This window comes from Acinonyx jubatus, chromosome B3 (assembly GCF_027475565.1).
Source record: "Acinonyx jubatus isolate Ajub_Pintada_27869175 chromosome B3, VMU_Ajub_asm_v1.0, whole genome shotgun sequence".
Classification (NCBI taxonomy): domain Eukaryota; kingdom Metazoa; phylum Chordata; class Mammalia; order Carnivora; family Felidae; genus Acinonyx; species Acinonyx jubatus.
Window position 1 is genome coordinate 132,565,808 of NC_069386.1, and position 18,182 is coordinate 132,583,989.

An 18,182-nucleotide genomic window follows, 5' to 3' on the forward strand; every position below is an offset into this window, starting at 1 on the left:
GAGGGAGACAAACCATAAGTCACTCTTAAACACAGAGAACCGAGGGTTGCTGGCAGGGTGTTGGGGGGGGGGGGTAGACTAAATGTGCGAGGGGTGTTAAGGAAGGAGGGCACTTGTTGAGATGAGCACTGGGTGTTATATGTGTCAGTGGTGAATCACTAAATTCTACTCCTGAAATTGTTGTTACACTATATGTTAACTTGGATTTAAATTTTTAAAATCTTAAAAATAAATAAAAGCCATGCTTCTTCCAATACTACCATCACACGAACAGTTAACAATACTCAAGTGCCGCATCTCAGGAAAAATGAAGACATAACTGATTATCTTGCAGAAAAACCAAGCCCCGAATGAGCATATTACCTCTGAAAGAAAATTAAAAGGCTGGCTAAAACCTCTCAGATCCTTTCCACACAAAATCCTCAGCATCTATTAAATTGTTCATACTTAACATTTCCAAGGCTCACATAGTATCCTAACAGCCACATCCGGGGAACACTTGAAGACATTAGCTTCCGTAGTTCATCAACTGCTGCTATAAACAACATGTGTAAGTCATTTCTCCCCCTTCTAAAGAAAAAGTCAGCAGCTGTTTGCTAAAAAAAATTTTTTTATTGTGGATAAAGACATTGCCAACTTACATATATCATTTTTATTTGGAGTATTTTTTTTTTTTTTTTTTTTTTGCCTTGCAGTGTGCTCCTGAGAAATTCAGAGATGCATTGACTTTAGCTCTATAAAACACAACCCAATATTAAGGTTGGGTTGTAAATTTCCCACACTTAGATATTTCCCTAAAAACCAAAAGATGACTTACAATTTTAATTAGAGAAATCTTAATAAGTTAAAAAGCAAAGACTGGAAAATAATCACAAATGTCAGAACATTAAAATACCATTACTTTTTCCATAGGAATATAGAAAATAAATATCAGTTATACTTACTTGATATTTACAAAATTAAAGATAATTTTTGTTGATGGAAGACGTTTTCAATACTTTGATATATGAAAACCTTTGTTAGCTTTAAAAATCAGATTCAAATGCTTTAAGTTTGACGCAATATGGCACTTCCCCACTAATTCTTATCACTCCCTATCCCTGAAGACATAGTTTGTTTTCCATCTACTGACTGGATAAGTATTTTGAGTCTTTTGTCCCCCTTTCAGTTAACCATTAGAAGGTTAAAATACACAGGAGGCTTTATTTGCAGGGGATAGCTGAAATTGGAATTCACTAGTTTTAAGAAAGTCATTCCTTCTCCATGTTTTTGTTGTTCTGGTCTTATTTCCTTTGGTTTTTTATTTTTTTCTTTTAAAAATCAATAATGGCAGGGACTGAAACTCGACCAACCGTGATACAGGACTCTATTAAAATCAAATTCAATGGCTGGATGGCTTTTCTACCATATTATAGTGGCTGAAAACCATTAGGAATGTTGTGAAAGCCTGGCAGCTAAAGCAAAATTCAACCACAAATTCTAGTAAGTTTACAGAGAAGTAAACAATAAAACTACTGTAGTTAAAATATTGCAGTAAAAATACTGTTAGCAATGGCCTCTTGCTAACATTAGAATGATATGCTTCATCATCGTATGGTTACTAAGAAGATTCCTTGAGCAGATGGTTCATCTCTGACTCAACTTCGTTTCAGAAAAGTGGATGAGTTAAGTCTGCTTTGGATCAACAAACACTTAGTATGCATACCAGTGAGCTATAGTCTCAACTGCAATACAACTGAAACATTAGGTACTACAGCTTGAGGACAAGGTCACATACTTATTTAAATAGCAGCCATGTAAGGTCATGCTGTGAAGTTTAGATATGCAACCCACCCAGAACAGCTTTCAAACTTACACGTTAAACAAGGGGTGGGAGGCCAGGCTGTTTTGAGCAGGGAAGGAAATACTCAAAATGTCATAAAAGGCATTTAAAATATGATATGTTATTTAAATATGCACCATGCATCTCCTTTTCAAATTAAAAGACAAAGCTTTTTTGTATGTTCTGTTTCTTCAAAATGAAGGATCATGTGTCTTTTTTTTCTTTTAACTTAGAAACTTTTATTTCAGATGCTCCACACTGAAATGAAACTTCAATGGCAAGCAGCAAATAATTTAAGATGGCCAGTGAAAGTATCTTTGGAAAGATCATATAAAACCGAAGGGTAATAATTTCATAAGAAATAATAATGGGCAAAACGGACAAGAGGCAGTCGCCCAGTCCTAACATAGAACCTGGACGACAGCTTCCTTTAAAGTATACTAAATCAAGAACGGCAGTGTAAATACATTAGCTCAGGAGACAGGTGATGTTCCGAAGCAGCAATGTCTCAGCTACTGCACATTTCAGAGAAACAAGTTTTACCCATCTGTACACGAAGACTTCCAATCTTCCAATCTAAATACAGTACACAAAGTATACAGTTAATCACAGCAAAATTTACAAACAATCAAACTGAGCTCTGGCCAGAGCCAGGCCTATTTACATATTTGGATTAGTATTATTTTCACCTTTCCTGGTTACACAGATGTTTCTATGTTAAAGACATACTGAAATGTACAAAATTTGCAAGAAATGTCTTTAAATGTACAACTTCAACAACTAACACAAACATGAACGTCTTGATATAATTAGGTTCCAAGTCAGGGACTGAATCTTACGACGGGTTTATAAAAAATTAAAGACCTACTCCCTTACTCTTAAGTTCCAAACACCTGGTGCTGGTGTTCTGCAGTGACGTCACTACCTTCAGTGACCGTGAGGGCGAGAGGACAATGGAGAACTACTGGATCTGCGTACCTCTCCCTTCACGCCTCGGACAGAGGCAGGAGGTATCATGTTTAGTGATATTGCTAATTATAGGTACCTAAATGCAGCTGTGTGACTTAACACTCACATGAAAGTTGTGTGTCTGTGTGTGAGGAAACGGTTTTAAGAGGATACCTTGGCTCATAAAACTAAATCCTATCTCCGCAGTATGTACTCATGTCAAAAAGGAACAAGTTACCCATACGGGCAACAACCTGGATGGGTCTCAAGGGAAGTGCGCGGAGTGAAAAAAGCCGATGTCAAAGGTAACAACATACCGCAGGAGTCCATTTACACAGCCCTCCCGACGTGCCAAAGTTACAGAGCTGGAGAGCGGTCGGTGGTTGCCAGGGGTTGGGAGGGGATGTGCGTAGGGAAGGAGGTGGCCACGATTATAAAACATCGCGGGGCAGCACGAGAGACCCCTGATGAAACCATCTGGTCTCTGTACTGTAGTGGTGATCACGTCAATCTACACCTGGGATAAAATTGCATAGAACCAAACAAACACACATTCCACCTCAGGACACCTACAATCCCCCAGGGACAACCGTGTTGCTGGCCTGTCGACACAGAGCCGTCTCAAGATGAATATATGTTTCAGCACTTACAGAAAAGCCGCTACTTATTTTCTTCTGCTGCTTCTTCTTTTTCTAAGTCTCTTGATTATCTTCAAAAGATAGACCATGCGTCTCTAACTTAAATGAGCTTGAAAATCATAGGAAGAAGGAAACAGCTGATATAAGCTACTAGAAATTTTTATCTTTATCTTTTTTATTATTTGTAAATTAAAAAATAAAATGTTTCTAGCTTAAATTAAAGGTCAAATCAGAGAAGGAAAACAGCATGTATTATAGCAAACACTTCCTCCTGGGACACCTGCAATTTCTAAAAGCAATAAGAATATTTTTATTAAGTTTAGAGAATATACAACTGCGAACAATTACATGACTTTCTCCAAAAGGCCACTTTGTGATAAAGTACACACACGTAGTGTTCATGGTTTCTTTAAAGTGCCACGTGTTTGTCTCTGGCTTGGGAATCATCTACTGCTTTAAAAGGTCTTTCAACACAACTCCAGCACTGTTGTCGGGTGACACTGGCAAGGGTGTAAACGTGGGCAACACATCGGAGATGGGTTTCAGGAGCAGATGCCCAGGCCCACCAGGTCCAAGTCCCGCCGGGTTCATAAGAGGCACAGCCGCAGAGCGGGGAGCCAGGAATGGATTCACATCTGTTCTTCTACCAGATCTGGATTCTGTGCCATCTACATGATAAAACACAAGCTGTTCAGTCGCCTCTATGTGATTTGGTTAACGGTGTACATGTGTTCTCGGTTCCTAGATTGGGCCCCCAAATAAATTTAATTCTTACGCTGCTGGGTTCTGGATCTGCTAAGCAGAGTCTATGACACATAGAGGGTGAAAGAAGACATGACAGCAAGAGAGATGAACGGACAAAGAACAGGGAAGGGATAGGAATACCTATATATACAGCTAATACTTTATGAAACGCATTAACATTGTTGTTTGACACTTAAATACCACTTATATAACTGATAAACTTCATTTCCTTTAAGAACTGCCTTTTAGAGGGCGTTTTCTATGTTACGATGCACGCAAATTTTGTAGCTACTTACCATAAAGATGACAGACTTGAGAACTTGTTTTCCCCCAATAATTATGAAGGCCATGAAAAAAACTGGCACCAACACCACAGTGGTAACAATCAGATCTGACATTAATTTACCCAAAGAAAAACAAGATATACATTATGTTACCTGATCCTCCTCTTTTTAACATTCAAAGGTTTGAAACAATTCTTCCTTAGATTATTTCTCTATAAAGTTAGGCTGAAATTAGTTTTTATGGGAAGAGGTATTTGTTTATGCCCTGATGTCTTGGTGGATAGAATTCCGCTTTGTTACCCGAGACTGCTAACCACGTCACTGTTAAGAGACAAGCACCACTCGGCAATGGGAAACTCAAATGAAGAGTAACCTCTAGAACAAAGAAAGCATTGAGACAAATTCATCAAATCAACTTATCATCAAGTAGCCTGGGTCTCCAAGCTTTACTTCCGTGTGAATGACAGCTTTCCAAACTCTGGAAAAGCTTCCGGTGCCCCTTAGTAAGCTCTGACCCTTGCCACATACTTCTGAATCCAGGATTAAAGAGTAGGCTTGCTTTTCTTTAAATGCAAACCCTATACCAGCTCAGAACATCACTAGCTTTGGTCTCTGATCGATCCAAACCAAGCTGGGAACATAGCCTGGTAAGTGGAGAGGAGGAGAGAAAGAAAGAGGAGGAGAGGGAGGGGCAGAGCAGGGAGCAGGAGATCTTGCCGCAATGAATTTTGGAATCCACGTGAAGACACTACAACCTAGTGTAGCAGGAAGAAAGCATTTTTAGTAAGGTCTTGATGACTTTTCACTAAATTTAGTAGCCAAACCTTTTCTCAAAGCAGATTTTACCATTTCTCTTTTTATCAAAGTTCAGGAAAATAGAAACAGTCAGCTAAATGACTTAAGGCAATTTGTTTTGAATTTCAGAATATAAATTCTTTAATATTTTATTCAAATTTACGTATCTGATGTGATATGAACTTGGGTATATAATAACACACACCTTTATAGTCCAACTAGCAAACAAGTTAGTCTGTATCAAAATACGTAGACTTCAGATAAAAGAGAGACTTTCTAATCAAGAATCTGTTTATAGTCTAATGGATTATACTTCATTTTCAAGAAAATTTCATGCATGCCAAAATAGGTGATATAAATATAAATAAGACCCTTATGACCTAGTGGGATAGAAAGCTATGCATACAGACCTTACAACCACCAGACCATTTGCTTCTAGGCAGACCGTTTACCACATAAGAATACTTTCAATACATTCTTGGATGTCTAAGCCAGTTTACTGTACTGCTCTTATAAATATTATTAACACACCACGGTTTGGTTATTGAGTGTAACACTTAGATGTCCACAGGGAAAAAAATCTTTAACTATAAACTACACTTTTAACTCTAATTTAGCAATAAGTATCCTTAGTAGGAAGGAAAAACAGGTGACCAAGCAAAGGTTTACCAGTTCACCAGCACTTCCAAAAATAATTCAAAGTGGCTTATGCAGAGAGAAGAATTATTCCAATATACAAAAGAAAAATACTCCACATTGTTTAAGCTAATCCAAGCCAATTAAGCATCAGATTGCTATAAGAATATATGAAGCAAAATCCAATGCCTTACTGGAATGTTGGGAGAAGTCACTACATTTTCAGAAACACTAAAAATTTAGTTAATATCACTATAAACCATAATTATGTATTAAACGTTCAATTTTTTAAACTGTAGAAAAACTAAGTAAGTATCTGGTTTTACCTTTAAAACTTTCTGGCGCATTTGTAACTGCCTTTCTCCTTCCTGGTGAATCCAGAGGTTTCAGATCATGAACAGAAAGCTTTGGTGGTGGAACAGATGGGTGAGATTCTGTTTCTAGAAATTTAACAAAAAGTTCTGAAAAAGACTAAGGAAACAGTATTTGGGTTAATTAGGCAGATATTATAAATTACATATATTATATATTATATTTCTACAATTAAGAAAATGTACCAGCTACTCCAAATATCAAAAACAAATCATGCCTTCTGAATCATTTTTTTATAAGTAATATGAACAATTAATGAAACAATTGTTTATATGAACAAATAGAACTACTAGTGCTTTAGTTACAGATCAATTAAGATCTTTGGCAATGTAATCAATGATGTTTGATCAAACACTTGTTACCAACCTCACAGTCATAATTAGCTACCCGATGGCACTTCAGACATCAAGGCTTAAATCATTTTAGTAACTGTTTACATGGACATGAAACACTATATTGATGGAAAACAGTATTAAATAGTCATATTTTTCTAAAGTAACATCCAATCGATGAATACACAGCAGCAGCTCACCAGTAAGATTATCAGATTAACACAATGTAGTTGTAGACTTTTCCTTTAAAACAAGCTTTATGCCATCCAATTTAAAATAGGGTATTGTTTATCTTCCACCAACTCTGGGTATTTCACCTAGCATCAGTTTCCTCTTTATTAAAAAACAAAGTAAAATAAGAAAACTCCACATTCTGATTCACAGAGCTACTACTCAATTTATTGTTTTTATTTTTAAATTTTTTTAGTTTTTATTTAGTTAAGTAATCTCTATGCCCAATGTGGGGCTCAAACCCATGACCCTGAGACGAAGAGTTGCATGCTCTAGGCCAGCCAGGCAGCCCGAGCTACTCAATTTATCAATATTCATGAAGACTAGTAGGCACTATGTTTTCATGTTTATTAATGCCTCCTCCTGCCAAGATGTAGATCTGCTGAGGGGAGGTGCTTTGTCTTCTGGTTTGCTGGTGCATCCCCCAAGCTGAGAACAGTCTGGTACAGAGCAGGTGCTCGGTAGGTAGTAAGTGTTCAAGGACTAGGTGGACACAAACATGCATAGCCTCTGTCTTTAAGAATCTCGTCATTTAGTAGCAAGACAAATGGCTGTGTGCCTATAGCAGCATGATCAAATACAAAGAAAAAAAATACTTAGTACTTTGAAAAATAAAAGTACCATATAAATAAAAAGTTAAAACGAAACATATATGCAATAAAATTATTTAAACTGGCTTATGATCCTTAAGCTAATCCCTCTGGAGATCTCAGTTTCCACAATTCCAAAATCAAAGGTCTGTATAATAAAATAACGTAAAAAAGAAATCTGCTTTTTGCGAGTGAATGTGATGTACAATCATTGCACCACTCATATTCAGCAAGAATAAAATTGGCTCTTACACTGTTAAGCACAGATTGCTGATTTGGTCTCAGAGGTGTGTTGGGGACGCTTTTGGATCCTCCTCCAAGCCATCCAGTCATCCACCTGGTAACACCACCCTGATCTTCATGAAGCAACTGAAAGATTATTTTCAAACAGAAAAATGTTATCAATACAAGAAAAGAAAAAACTATTTTTACATGATTTCAGATGGTAGCGAACTATGCTTTTCAAGTCCAATTCCTAGTAAATGTTTCCTATTGAGAGAGGCTACCAATACAATAAAATGTCATCCCAAGCACTATCTCAAGTAAAAGTTGAGGACTGCCATGTCTCAAAATTTCAGCCCTCTGATAGGAGACATAGTTACGGAACTAACACTATACAAACTGAACAAATTCACCCCTTCACTATACTATGAAACGGTTCCATTTCCGCGTTACTGAGAAGAATGAAAAGTTACATAATATTGAGTAAAGAAGATAATTTTAAATGATGCCACTATGTGAATTATGAATATATTCAGAATGACTTCCAATTGTTTGGTTACCTGCTCCATTTCCTCCCTCTTGATACCCAGGATGCTTCCCATTAATCGTAACACCTCATGGCGCTGATGTTTTGGTGTATGGAAATGTCCAATGAAGAGGTTTCTCATTAGGACTCTGTGAAAATAAAGGCAGAAACAGCTCAAGCTAACTCAACACTTATCCCAATACTTAGTGTACCCAAACAATAAACACTAAACATATGAATATTTAATTATACTTAAGCAATTGCTACAAAAAACACTAAACGATAAAACGTTTTAAAGTACTTAAAAAAAAATCTTGACAAGTCTAATGGAGAATATTTCGAACAACCTAAAAAACGGATACCTTTTAAAACATCATTTATTACCCACTCATTTTCTCCAACAAATATATCAATCAACTGAGACAGCGCCTAGGTAAGTAACTTTCTTTCGGTGCCTATCTGGGCTCTACTGTAAGATACTTAGGATTTCTCCCTCCCCACCTTAAGTGGTGACGACACTCCTTGTGCTTAACAGTTAACGCTTATGCCTCCCCACTCACGTTTATTAAAAATTTGCTAATAATATCTAAATCTTTAAAACATTAATGACATGTTACATATATACCTAGGTTTCAGACAAGGTATGTTTATTTAAGGACAGCTAAAGAGAACTAAAAAGAATGATAAGAATAAAACTTTCTATTTTCTAAGTGCTTCATATTATGGTGGTGTTTTAACTCTTCCATATGGTTTCGAGAAAAGTAACTTGAGCTGGGAGAAGTCTTTAAAAACCAAGAGAAGAGAAGTTATTCTACTGACTCCTCATGAAAACGACCTACATCTCATCACCATACAAGAAAAGGCTTTTAAAAAACTTAATCACACATAAACATCTACATGTAGAAGCTGTTTTCACCATAAAGGTAATCTCCATAAAATACATAAAAGTTAATAGGCAGAGCATACTTGTCCACTTTTCCTTCTGTGCTGTTGACTAAGTTCATCAATTTCTTTTGTACATCGTCCAGCATTTCTTGTCGGAGCTCATCTGTTTTAAAACATGTGAATAGAGAGAGTCCTTAACGGATTAAAATAGCCTGGATGAATATATAATGAGGTTTATAACATCTTTCCTGCAAAATCTGCATACATACACTTACTGTAATTAGTGACATTCAATTAGTTCCATCTCTTCTTGGTTCAGGAAACCAGGCTTTCTGGTATAGAAATTACCTAGCAGCCAGAGTATGCACTAATTCACATGGTTTATCTGCCCCCCCCCCCCCAAATCAATTGTTTAATAGAAAATTTAAAAACCAAAAAAAGGGTTTCATTCTCTTCAGAAACTTAATAGCAAAAAAGAGATTTTTCACCACTGCTTCCTTGTATAAAACATTTCCAGAGCCACTCTTTAATGGGAAGAAATGGAAAGGACAATTTTAGATTTTCCTTTTTCCATTTTCCTGGCTGGACTGGTTTCTGGTGAGCTAAGAAGAGTATTTAACACAACTAAGAGCATGGCTCGGATGCAGCTCCTAGGACAAAGTATTCTGAGGCACAGAACTTGCAAAATACAATTCAGATCACTGGTTCTAACACACTAATCAAGATGACTGTAGCTTATACGACTAATTCAGAAGGATGCTGGACTACTTTATAATTCTCACTTATTTAAAAAGGAAGCAAAATCTGTAAAATCTTGGTGAAACAGCCGGAATCCAAGCAGTATTATAGGCAAAGTCTAGAATTACAAGAGTACCCGGTTCATATATCTGGCCGAGCCATGGGGCCAACGATCCCCAGACTAAGGAACGCTCGGCCACGCCCATGGGGTGTTGATACCTGCCACCTGAGAAATGGAGAGTTTGAGCTGAAGGAGATGCCTATCCAAGTTAGATGACAAGTTTGGATCTGAAAGAAATGAAGAGGCGACTGCTTTGCAGCAGAGCTCTACTTTTCGAATCGAGAAACACTCCAATCCAAACACTGGACTCCGATCTCTTTCCACAAACCTACTCTTTGAATTATGCTGCATTTTCCAGGTAGTAGCTGGATACAAGTCCCTTGTCAGATACAGAACTTGTAAATATTTTCACCCATTCCGTGGGATGTCATTTTGCTTTCTTGATGGCATCCTTTTATTTACCAGAGTTGTCAATTTTGATGAAGTCCAATTTATTTTTTCTTTTGTTATTTGTGCTTTTAGAGTCACATCTAAGAAATCAATGCCTAATTTAACATCACAAAGATTTACTCCTATGTTTTCTTCTGAGAGTTTTATAATTGTGACTTTATTTTTTTCTAAATGTTTTTACTTATTTTTGAGAGAGAGAGAGAGGCAGAGCATGAGCAGGGGAGGGGCAGAGAGAGAGGGAGACACAGAATCCGAAGCAGGCTCCAGGCTCTGAGCCGTCAGCACAGAGCCCGACGCAGGGCCCGAACTCACGGACTGTGAGATCATGACCTGAGCCGAAGCCGGACGCTTAACCGACCGAGCCACCCAGACACCACCCCCCCTTTTTTTTTTAATGTTATAACTGTGACTTTAAAATGCAGGTCTGTGATGCATGCTGAGTTAATTCTCACGCACGGTGTGAGGTAAGGGATTGATTTTGTTCTTGTGCATATGGACATCCGGTTGTTCCAGCGCCATCTGTTGAGAAAAGCTGTTCTTTTGGCACCCTTGTTGAAAACCAATTGATCATAAAAGTACGGCTTATTTCCAGACTCTCAATTCCAACTATGCAACCTCTACCCATGTTTTTTCTTCTACTTGAAAAGCTCCTTTCCATCAGCACCTCCATATCTAAGGTCCTAGGGTCACTTCCTCAAAGTTTCATCTGAACCCTACAGATGAGGCCAGGTCCATCTGCTTTATGTTTTCATTCTGCCTTGCACAATGCCTAATGTTCTGATTTAGAGTACTAAACGCATATACAAAAATGTTCAGTTTAACCTTTTGCAATGGCTTGTGGTCCTTCTAAATTGCAAAAATCTAAGTTGCAAAATGTAATTCATATAATAGGCTAACTTTACCAAAATAGAGATGGTTGCCATAACCATATTATAAAAGCAAAGTTTGTGTTCGGAAAATCTACTACAAACGTTTCCTTTCCTGTCTTACCAGTAAGGAATTTAAGCTTGGACATTAAAACAAGAGAGAGAGAGAGAGAGAGAGAGAGAGAGAGAGGGAGGGAGAGGGAGAGGGAGAGGGAGAGAGAGAACAAGATTATTATTAAAGTTTGAGTCAGTAAAAGATTTTGGATTCTCAACAGGCACATATATACAATGAACGCATGGTACTCTTTGGGCCCTAACACTGCATTCTGAATGTAAATAGAATTCTCAAATATGAACAGTAAGTAAACTAATCTCGTGTCAATGTTCTGAATCTATCATCCCACTCATGAGCTAAAGCAAGAGCCAGAGTAACAATGAGCACAGTCTTCTGTTTCACCCTCCCCCACTATGGAAAGGTAGCAGAAAACCAGAGGTCAAGCTTACCTCCACCTTTCTCGTCTCTCATATTTCCCTTCTCCTATCTAACTTTTTCTAAAATTAAGGATTTTTTTATATTGATTATATATCAAAATTATAATATTCTGGATATACTGGGATATATAAATTACGTTACTAAAATCAACTTCACCTGGCTACTAAAGATTATTAAATTATACATGTGGCTTGCATTATATTTTTATTGGATAGCACTGCTTTGGAGCATAACCAGGATATAACCACTACAGTATATCGTCTCTTATTAAAAAAACAAAAGAAAGATAAAACTGAACGACAGACATCTTCAGAGTAATATGCACAAAGCAAAGAATTGATTCTGATTAAAATTTTAGTAAAATTAGAAAAATTTAACCTTGCTCTATAAAAAACAGATCAAGAAATCTGTCTTCATAAAGTTCAAGTCAAAAATATTTTCTTGATGAAAATTCATCAAGAATGGTTATAATTCTGATTAAAATCTCTGTTCTGAACGGTAGGGTCATAACATCCTCATGGCCAAAATAATAGGGTAAAAATTTCTCAAACTCCTCAGAATATTTAGTCCTAAACTAATGTGACAGAATTGATAACCCTGCATATGCTTGCAGGCACGCCTGCAACGGTTCAAACTCATGTAGTATTTTCAATGTATTCTGGTATTTAAGTCTAGGAAAAGACCCTCAGAATTTTGGGGGAGGGCTTGGAAGAACCGTATGAACTAGGAAAGGTTTAGGACAGAAAGGCAATACTGACCTCGAAGGCCCCTATGGACTTCTCTCTTTCTCGAGGCACCCTTATTTTCCTCCCACCAGAGATCCTGAAGATTTCTCCACAAAAACTGAACACTAATTCAAACCACAATTTGAAATCAGAACTGTATTTATATGGGCAGACGAAATAACGGTTATTCAGAAATGGGTTTTTAGCCAAATATAATATCCCTGTGAAATAATCTAACATGCCAAAATAATTCTTTGGAAGTTGAAAACAATAAAAAAAAAAAAAAAGGCAGGGGGATACACTTGAGAGTTGAGCAATAAAGCAAGTGAGATTAGTCTAGTTTAAGGGAAGAATCACTCTAAGCATAGGAGATCCTCAAACCTGCCAGATCACAGCCTCTTCTCTGTGAATGCCTAGAGAGGACACCATGGTCTTCATCACTTGATTTACCATCAAAATTGAACATAAAATGTAACTGACTACAACGAATCGGCTCATTGTGACTTTACATTTTATTTGTGATGAGTAACACTGCACTGTAATACTATCTTCACAGCACATCGTAAAATTAAGTCACACTCCTTACAAAGTCATTTGGCTATTGCATGACTTAGCTCTCTTGGACAAGACTCAAGTCAGACTTTTTAACAGTCACCTGACTGAGAAAAGTGACTGGAACAGGACTTGAAGGTCAGGAGAATATATGAATCACGGTCCTGTAATAAGACCTGGATAGGAACCACGGTCCTGTCACCGGGGCCAGACTTTGTTGCCTATTTTGTAAAATATGCATGCTTAATCTCAAAGGATTTTGAATCTACTGATTAAATGTGACTTTTCTAAACAGTGGAGTGCTATATAAAGCATTAGGACTCATTCATCTGATTTCTTAAAATAACAAAATAATCCATCTTTTAACCTACCCCTAACCAATACCAATAATGTATCACTTTGGTTATATTAACATCCATAATTTTGCCTCCATTTTGTCTTATCCTCTTTTTGAACCAAGGCAAAGGAGCCAAGCGAAGGAAGAAAAAAATGTTAGATTATTTCATTTACAGGTGTGTTGGTAAATAAACTGAGTCTAGTGTCTTACTTGCACTACGCTACCTAAAAAATAAATTTAAATCTAATACATGAAATTCAATATAAGGAAACGTAGCCTCTTTGTTTAATATTTAATTAAATATAATTAAGGCAAAGGCTAGAAGTTAGATGGTCTTTTTATTACAGAATGTCAACTTAACATACAATCATTTTCTTTATAACACCAAAGAAAACTTTTTAAAGAAATCTTATATTTAACACGTGAAGTTGAGACATACTACATCTGCTTTGTCTTTTAACTCCATTCTTTTCAACCATGTGATTGAATTTTAAGGTCTAGATAGAGTACATGGCAAGTGCTTTCTCATTCCATAACTGTAATCACTCACTGATGAATGAAAAGTAATTTTTGAAATTCCACTTCCTCGCAATGAACTCACAGGAAAAGAGTTTTATTAATACAGTACAACCTCACTAATTTGAATTTCACTAGATCAGAATCTGGACTACACTGAAATAGCAACATTGAGGTCTCCTGGATTATTTGTACAATTAAATTAGAGTTACCATGTGCATTTAAGAGATTTTTTTTATATAAACGTCTTTAATGGAACCAGATCAAATTTATTTTCCCCCTCTACCCCCCTTCCTCAATCCTTCAGTGTGAATTCAAGTAATTTGTACTGCATTTTTCCACATCGAAACAAAAGTTTTTCAGAAGACAATACCGTGAATCAAGTTACATATTTTCATTTTAAAAGGTTCACACAGACTAGCCAAATCCCAAAAGAAAGGGCCACAATTTTGTCAGAGAAAAGTAAAGTCATGATAATAATGTTGCCACTTACTGAGTATCATCATCACTATAGAAAACAATGACAAAAGGCTAAGCGGCAGACTGAGCCTCAACTCGTTTCTGAAAGTTCCCTGTTGCAAATGAGCACTGACTCAATCTGGCCCCCAAAAATGCTTTTTCAGCCCACACAGGTTGTTTTAAATTCAGTGTCACATAGAAAACTGGAATATTTCACACAAAAGTCTGCATTTCCAGTGTCTCTTGAAGGAGCCGGAGATTTGGCAGCGCTGGGCCTCCATGCCTGCGTGGCGACAGTCGGGTGGAGCCTCCGTGAGGAACTCTCCGATTCAACACTGTCTCTCCTTGGTCCTCTTTGCGCTTTCACGTGATTATGACTTGGCCCCCAGTTTATAAGTTGTGTTTGTGATCCACACTTACAGTTTCGTTTCTCCACATTAACTACCCGCTTCCACCTCCGCCTTCCCTTTGGTCATTGCCGGTCACCAGATCTTCAGCCAGTTTCAGGTATACGAATTCCTCCCTCTGTCTAGAATGCTCTTCCCCAGCTTCCTGCCTCCTTAGCTATACCTATTAGTCACTCAGGTGAGGTCCGGTATACTGTACCTTCTCCACCCTTCCACATTACCATCATCAAGTAGTATGAATTGTTCCTTCCTTCTGAAATCTGTTGCCTATTTGTGATTACATGCAACCTTCCCCTTCGTGGCTGACTAGAAGCCTCCTGAAAGTACCAGTCCCCTGTCTTTCTCTCTCCAGTGCCTATCCTGGTGCCAGGTACACAGCAGGAAACAATGAATTTTTGAGAAGTAAATGCGAGACTGATTCATTTTTCTCTAGGAAGGGAGAGGATCTGGGAAGACCAGAACACAGGACAAAAAAGAATACATGATTTATGTTCTGAATTACCCCATCCATATGAGGGAAAATACACAAAACACATTAACTCAAAACATTCTCATCTCTACACAATATACTTTTCCCTTTGTACTTAGAAGAATTAATAAAACACACATTTAAAAATATGACCATTAAGTTTAAAAGGGCTTATTTACCTAATTGATACTAACTTTTTTCTTAACTAAAATCTTGGCATTGTCTAGTATACCCCCAGATGTTTATATCATCACAAATAATTTTTTAACCATTTATGGCAATTCAGAAAACTGCATCTGGTATTTCTTATATGTTTCCTCTAAAATCACCACTTCTGCCAAAAACATCTATAAAGAAATCCCTCAAAAGGTTTGGGTAACAAAGCGTCTGGGAATGTATTTGGCCTATGTTCAACAGGACATTATATGTTTTCTTGTATAAATCATGTCCTGGAAAACGGAATGTCTTTATTTAAAATAAAAACTCTACCATCTAGCACCATAAAGGTAGTTCCATGAAAAACATTTTAAATCTCTTTTATATTTGTAGCTTTAAAACCTATTTTTATGCTTCATATTACAGTAGGTTTATTGGGACTCATTTTATACATTCTTTTAGATTTCCTTCAAAAAAAAAAACAAAACACAACTACACACTGTAATTTTCCATTCTCAACTTAAAGATTTTTTAAAAAGCAGTCACCAGAATTTCCTAAAAAAATTTTTTAAATGAACCAAAACCTTTGACAACCTCACCAAAGAAGATGTATAGATGGTAAATAAACGTATGAAAAGATGTTCCACATTATTCGTCTTCAGGGAAATGCAAATGAAAATAACACGGTATCACCACACACTATCAGAATGGCTAAATGCTGCAACCCTGACAACAGCAGGCGCCAGTGAGCAGGAGGCGGGGATGCAAAGTGGTGAGGCCACTCTGCAAGAGTCTGGCGCTTTCTTACAAAACTAAACATGCTCTTACCATACGCTGCAGCAACCACACTCCTCAGTATTTACACAAAGGAGCTGGAAACTTACATCCACACAAAATCCTGCACTCGTAACTTTATAGCATCTTTATTCATAATGGCTAAAACTTGGAAACAACCAAGATGTCCTTCATTCAGTGGGTGAGTGGATAAATAAACCGTGGTGCATCCAGACAATGGAATATCATTCAGCGCTAAAAAGAAATGAGCTCTCAAACTATGAAAAGACACGGTGGAACTTTAAATGCATATTACTAAGTGAAAGAAGCTAATCCGAAAGGGCTACATACTGTCTGCTTCCAACTATATAATGTTCTGGAAAAGGCAAAAACTATGGAGGCAGTAAGAAGATCAGCGGTTTCCAGAGGTGAGGGTAGAGGGAGGGGAAAAGAGACGAACAGGTGGAGAGCACAGACGACTTTTAAGGCAGCGCAAATCCTCTGACACTATCATGATGTAATTCATTAGACATCTGCCCAAACCCTTAGAATATATAACACATAGAATACATAACACCGGGAGTAAACCTTAAGGTAAACTGAGGACTTTGGGTGATCATGACGTGTCACTGTAGGTTCATCCTTGGTATATAAACCCAAAAAGTACTGTTCCGGTGAGTGATGTTGATAATGGAGGGAAAATGGTTACATGGGAAATGCCTATACCTCCCTCTCGATTTTGTTGTAAACCTAAATGTGCTCTAAAAGATAGTTTTAAAAAAACACACACCAACAAAACAAACTTAGTTATGGGGTCCTTTAAGGCGCAGCCACAGACAGGCAGACATACCAAAAGATATTTCCAACGCTAGAATCTAAATTTGTATTGCTTATGAAAACTTCTTTTTCTTCATGTATCGTAACATTCACCATCCTTCTGAATAACTTATCAAAACAAGAACTATTTTGTGCTTTCTACTTCAATTTTATCCCATCTTTTCATTTAAGCAGGAACTGACCTCAAGGATGAAGGTGGAGAACAAGAAGTGAAAGAAGGAAAATGCCAAATCTGGCCATAAATACAGCAAGATCACAGATCTTTTAATAGTTCAGCTGTAGTCTAGGTTTCTCCAGGTGCACACTTCCCCATGTCTGACAATTCCACAGAAATTCTGAACGCTGATCAGTTCAGAACAGTGAATGAAAGACACCGTCGTCCTATTTGCTTCACAGAGGACCAGTGCCGTAAGTCTGAAGGTCAGGAATACAGGATGGTGTGCAAAGTAAGTCTTTGGAACTGTATTGAACAAAAACACTTGCAGATAAAATGCTGAAAGAACAATTTATAGAAAGAAGGAAAGCAATAGATCTTCTACCAGCCAACATTCTCTATGAAAATACAGCACCTATAGGATCGTAGGGTTTCCTTTCAATGTTGTTTTATGGAGAAAGGGGTCACACTAGGAGGGCAAGGGAGAGAGACGTTCTTACATTTTGGGGGTGAAACCCTACTACTAGTTTAGGGCTCTGCTCAAGATCCTTCCCTCCACAGAATGCCCTTGACCCTCAATGAGATTCTTAGAGAAGAAAATACACACTCTTTTATGACCACTGCAGCACATCACTGTCTTACTCTGTGAACCTATTCTGTATCTACGCTACATGTTACTTAACTAAACTCCTTGGAAGAAAGGATCCTATCTAGCATCTGACACAGCATCTAACATGAAGCCAAGTCGTCGGTTCTCATTAATTACTTAATGCCTGATAAGGCACCTTCATACATTTCACATAAGGCCTACAAATACCCGGAACCTAGACCTACTGTTGCAAGTACCTAGCACTAACAGTTGTGACTCTAAGAACGACTGAAATCATCAAAGACCTGCTGCTTTCATACTGGTGTTGTACGTAATAGCTCCCTTTTCATACGTTTGACCAGAATGAATCATCTCATCTCTGGTAGCAAGAACATAACCAAGCATTTTGAGGAAAATACCACTTTTAAGGTGAGTTTCCCAATATTGTTTAAATGTTGAAACTGCGTATCAACTAATCATCAGTCTACAGATGTTTAGAAATAAAACAATGCTTTGCTTCTACAATTCAAGTCTCTATGTACTTTCTTGCAACAAAAGTCAATCTGTCTTTTTC

General features: G+C 37.3%; 1 protein-coding gene across 3 annotated transcripts in view; it reads right to left on the reverse strand.

The window, feature by feature from the left end:
- Positions 1-649: 649 nt before the first annotated feature.
- The window catches only part of TRIP11 (thyroid hormone receptor interactor 11), a 64,442-nt gene continuing 46,909 nt past the window's right edge, over positions 650-18,182 (reverse strand). For 2 of the 3 annotated variants that reach the window (XM_015086262.3, XM_015086263.3), the window contains exons 17-21: positions 9,107-9,188; positions 8,175-8,289; positions 7,645-7,761; positions 6,194-6,338; positions 650-4,076 (exon numbers count right to left, since the gene is read on the reverse strand). In XM_015086262.3, coding sequence (XP_014941748.1) covers positions 3,856-4,076; positions 6,194-6,338; positions 7,645-7,761; positions 8,175-8,289; positions 9,107-9,188 — 680 coding nt within the window. In that variant the 3' untranslated portion in view covers positions 650-3,855. Of the gene's footprint in view, positions 4,077-6,193; positions 6,339-6,479; positions 7,362-7,644; positions 7,762-8,174; positions 8,290-9,106; positions 9,189-18,182 lie in introns of those variants that run through there. The other variant, XM_015086264.3, reaches the window with a different exon arrangement.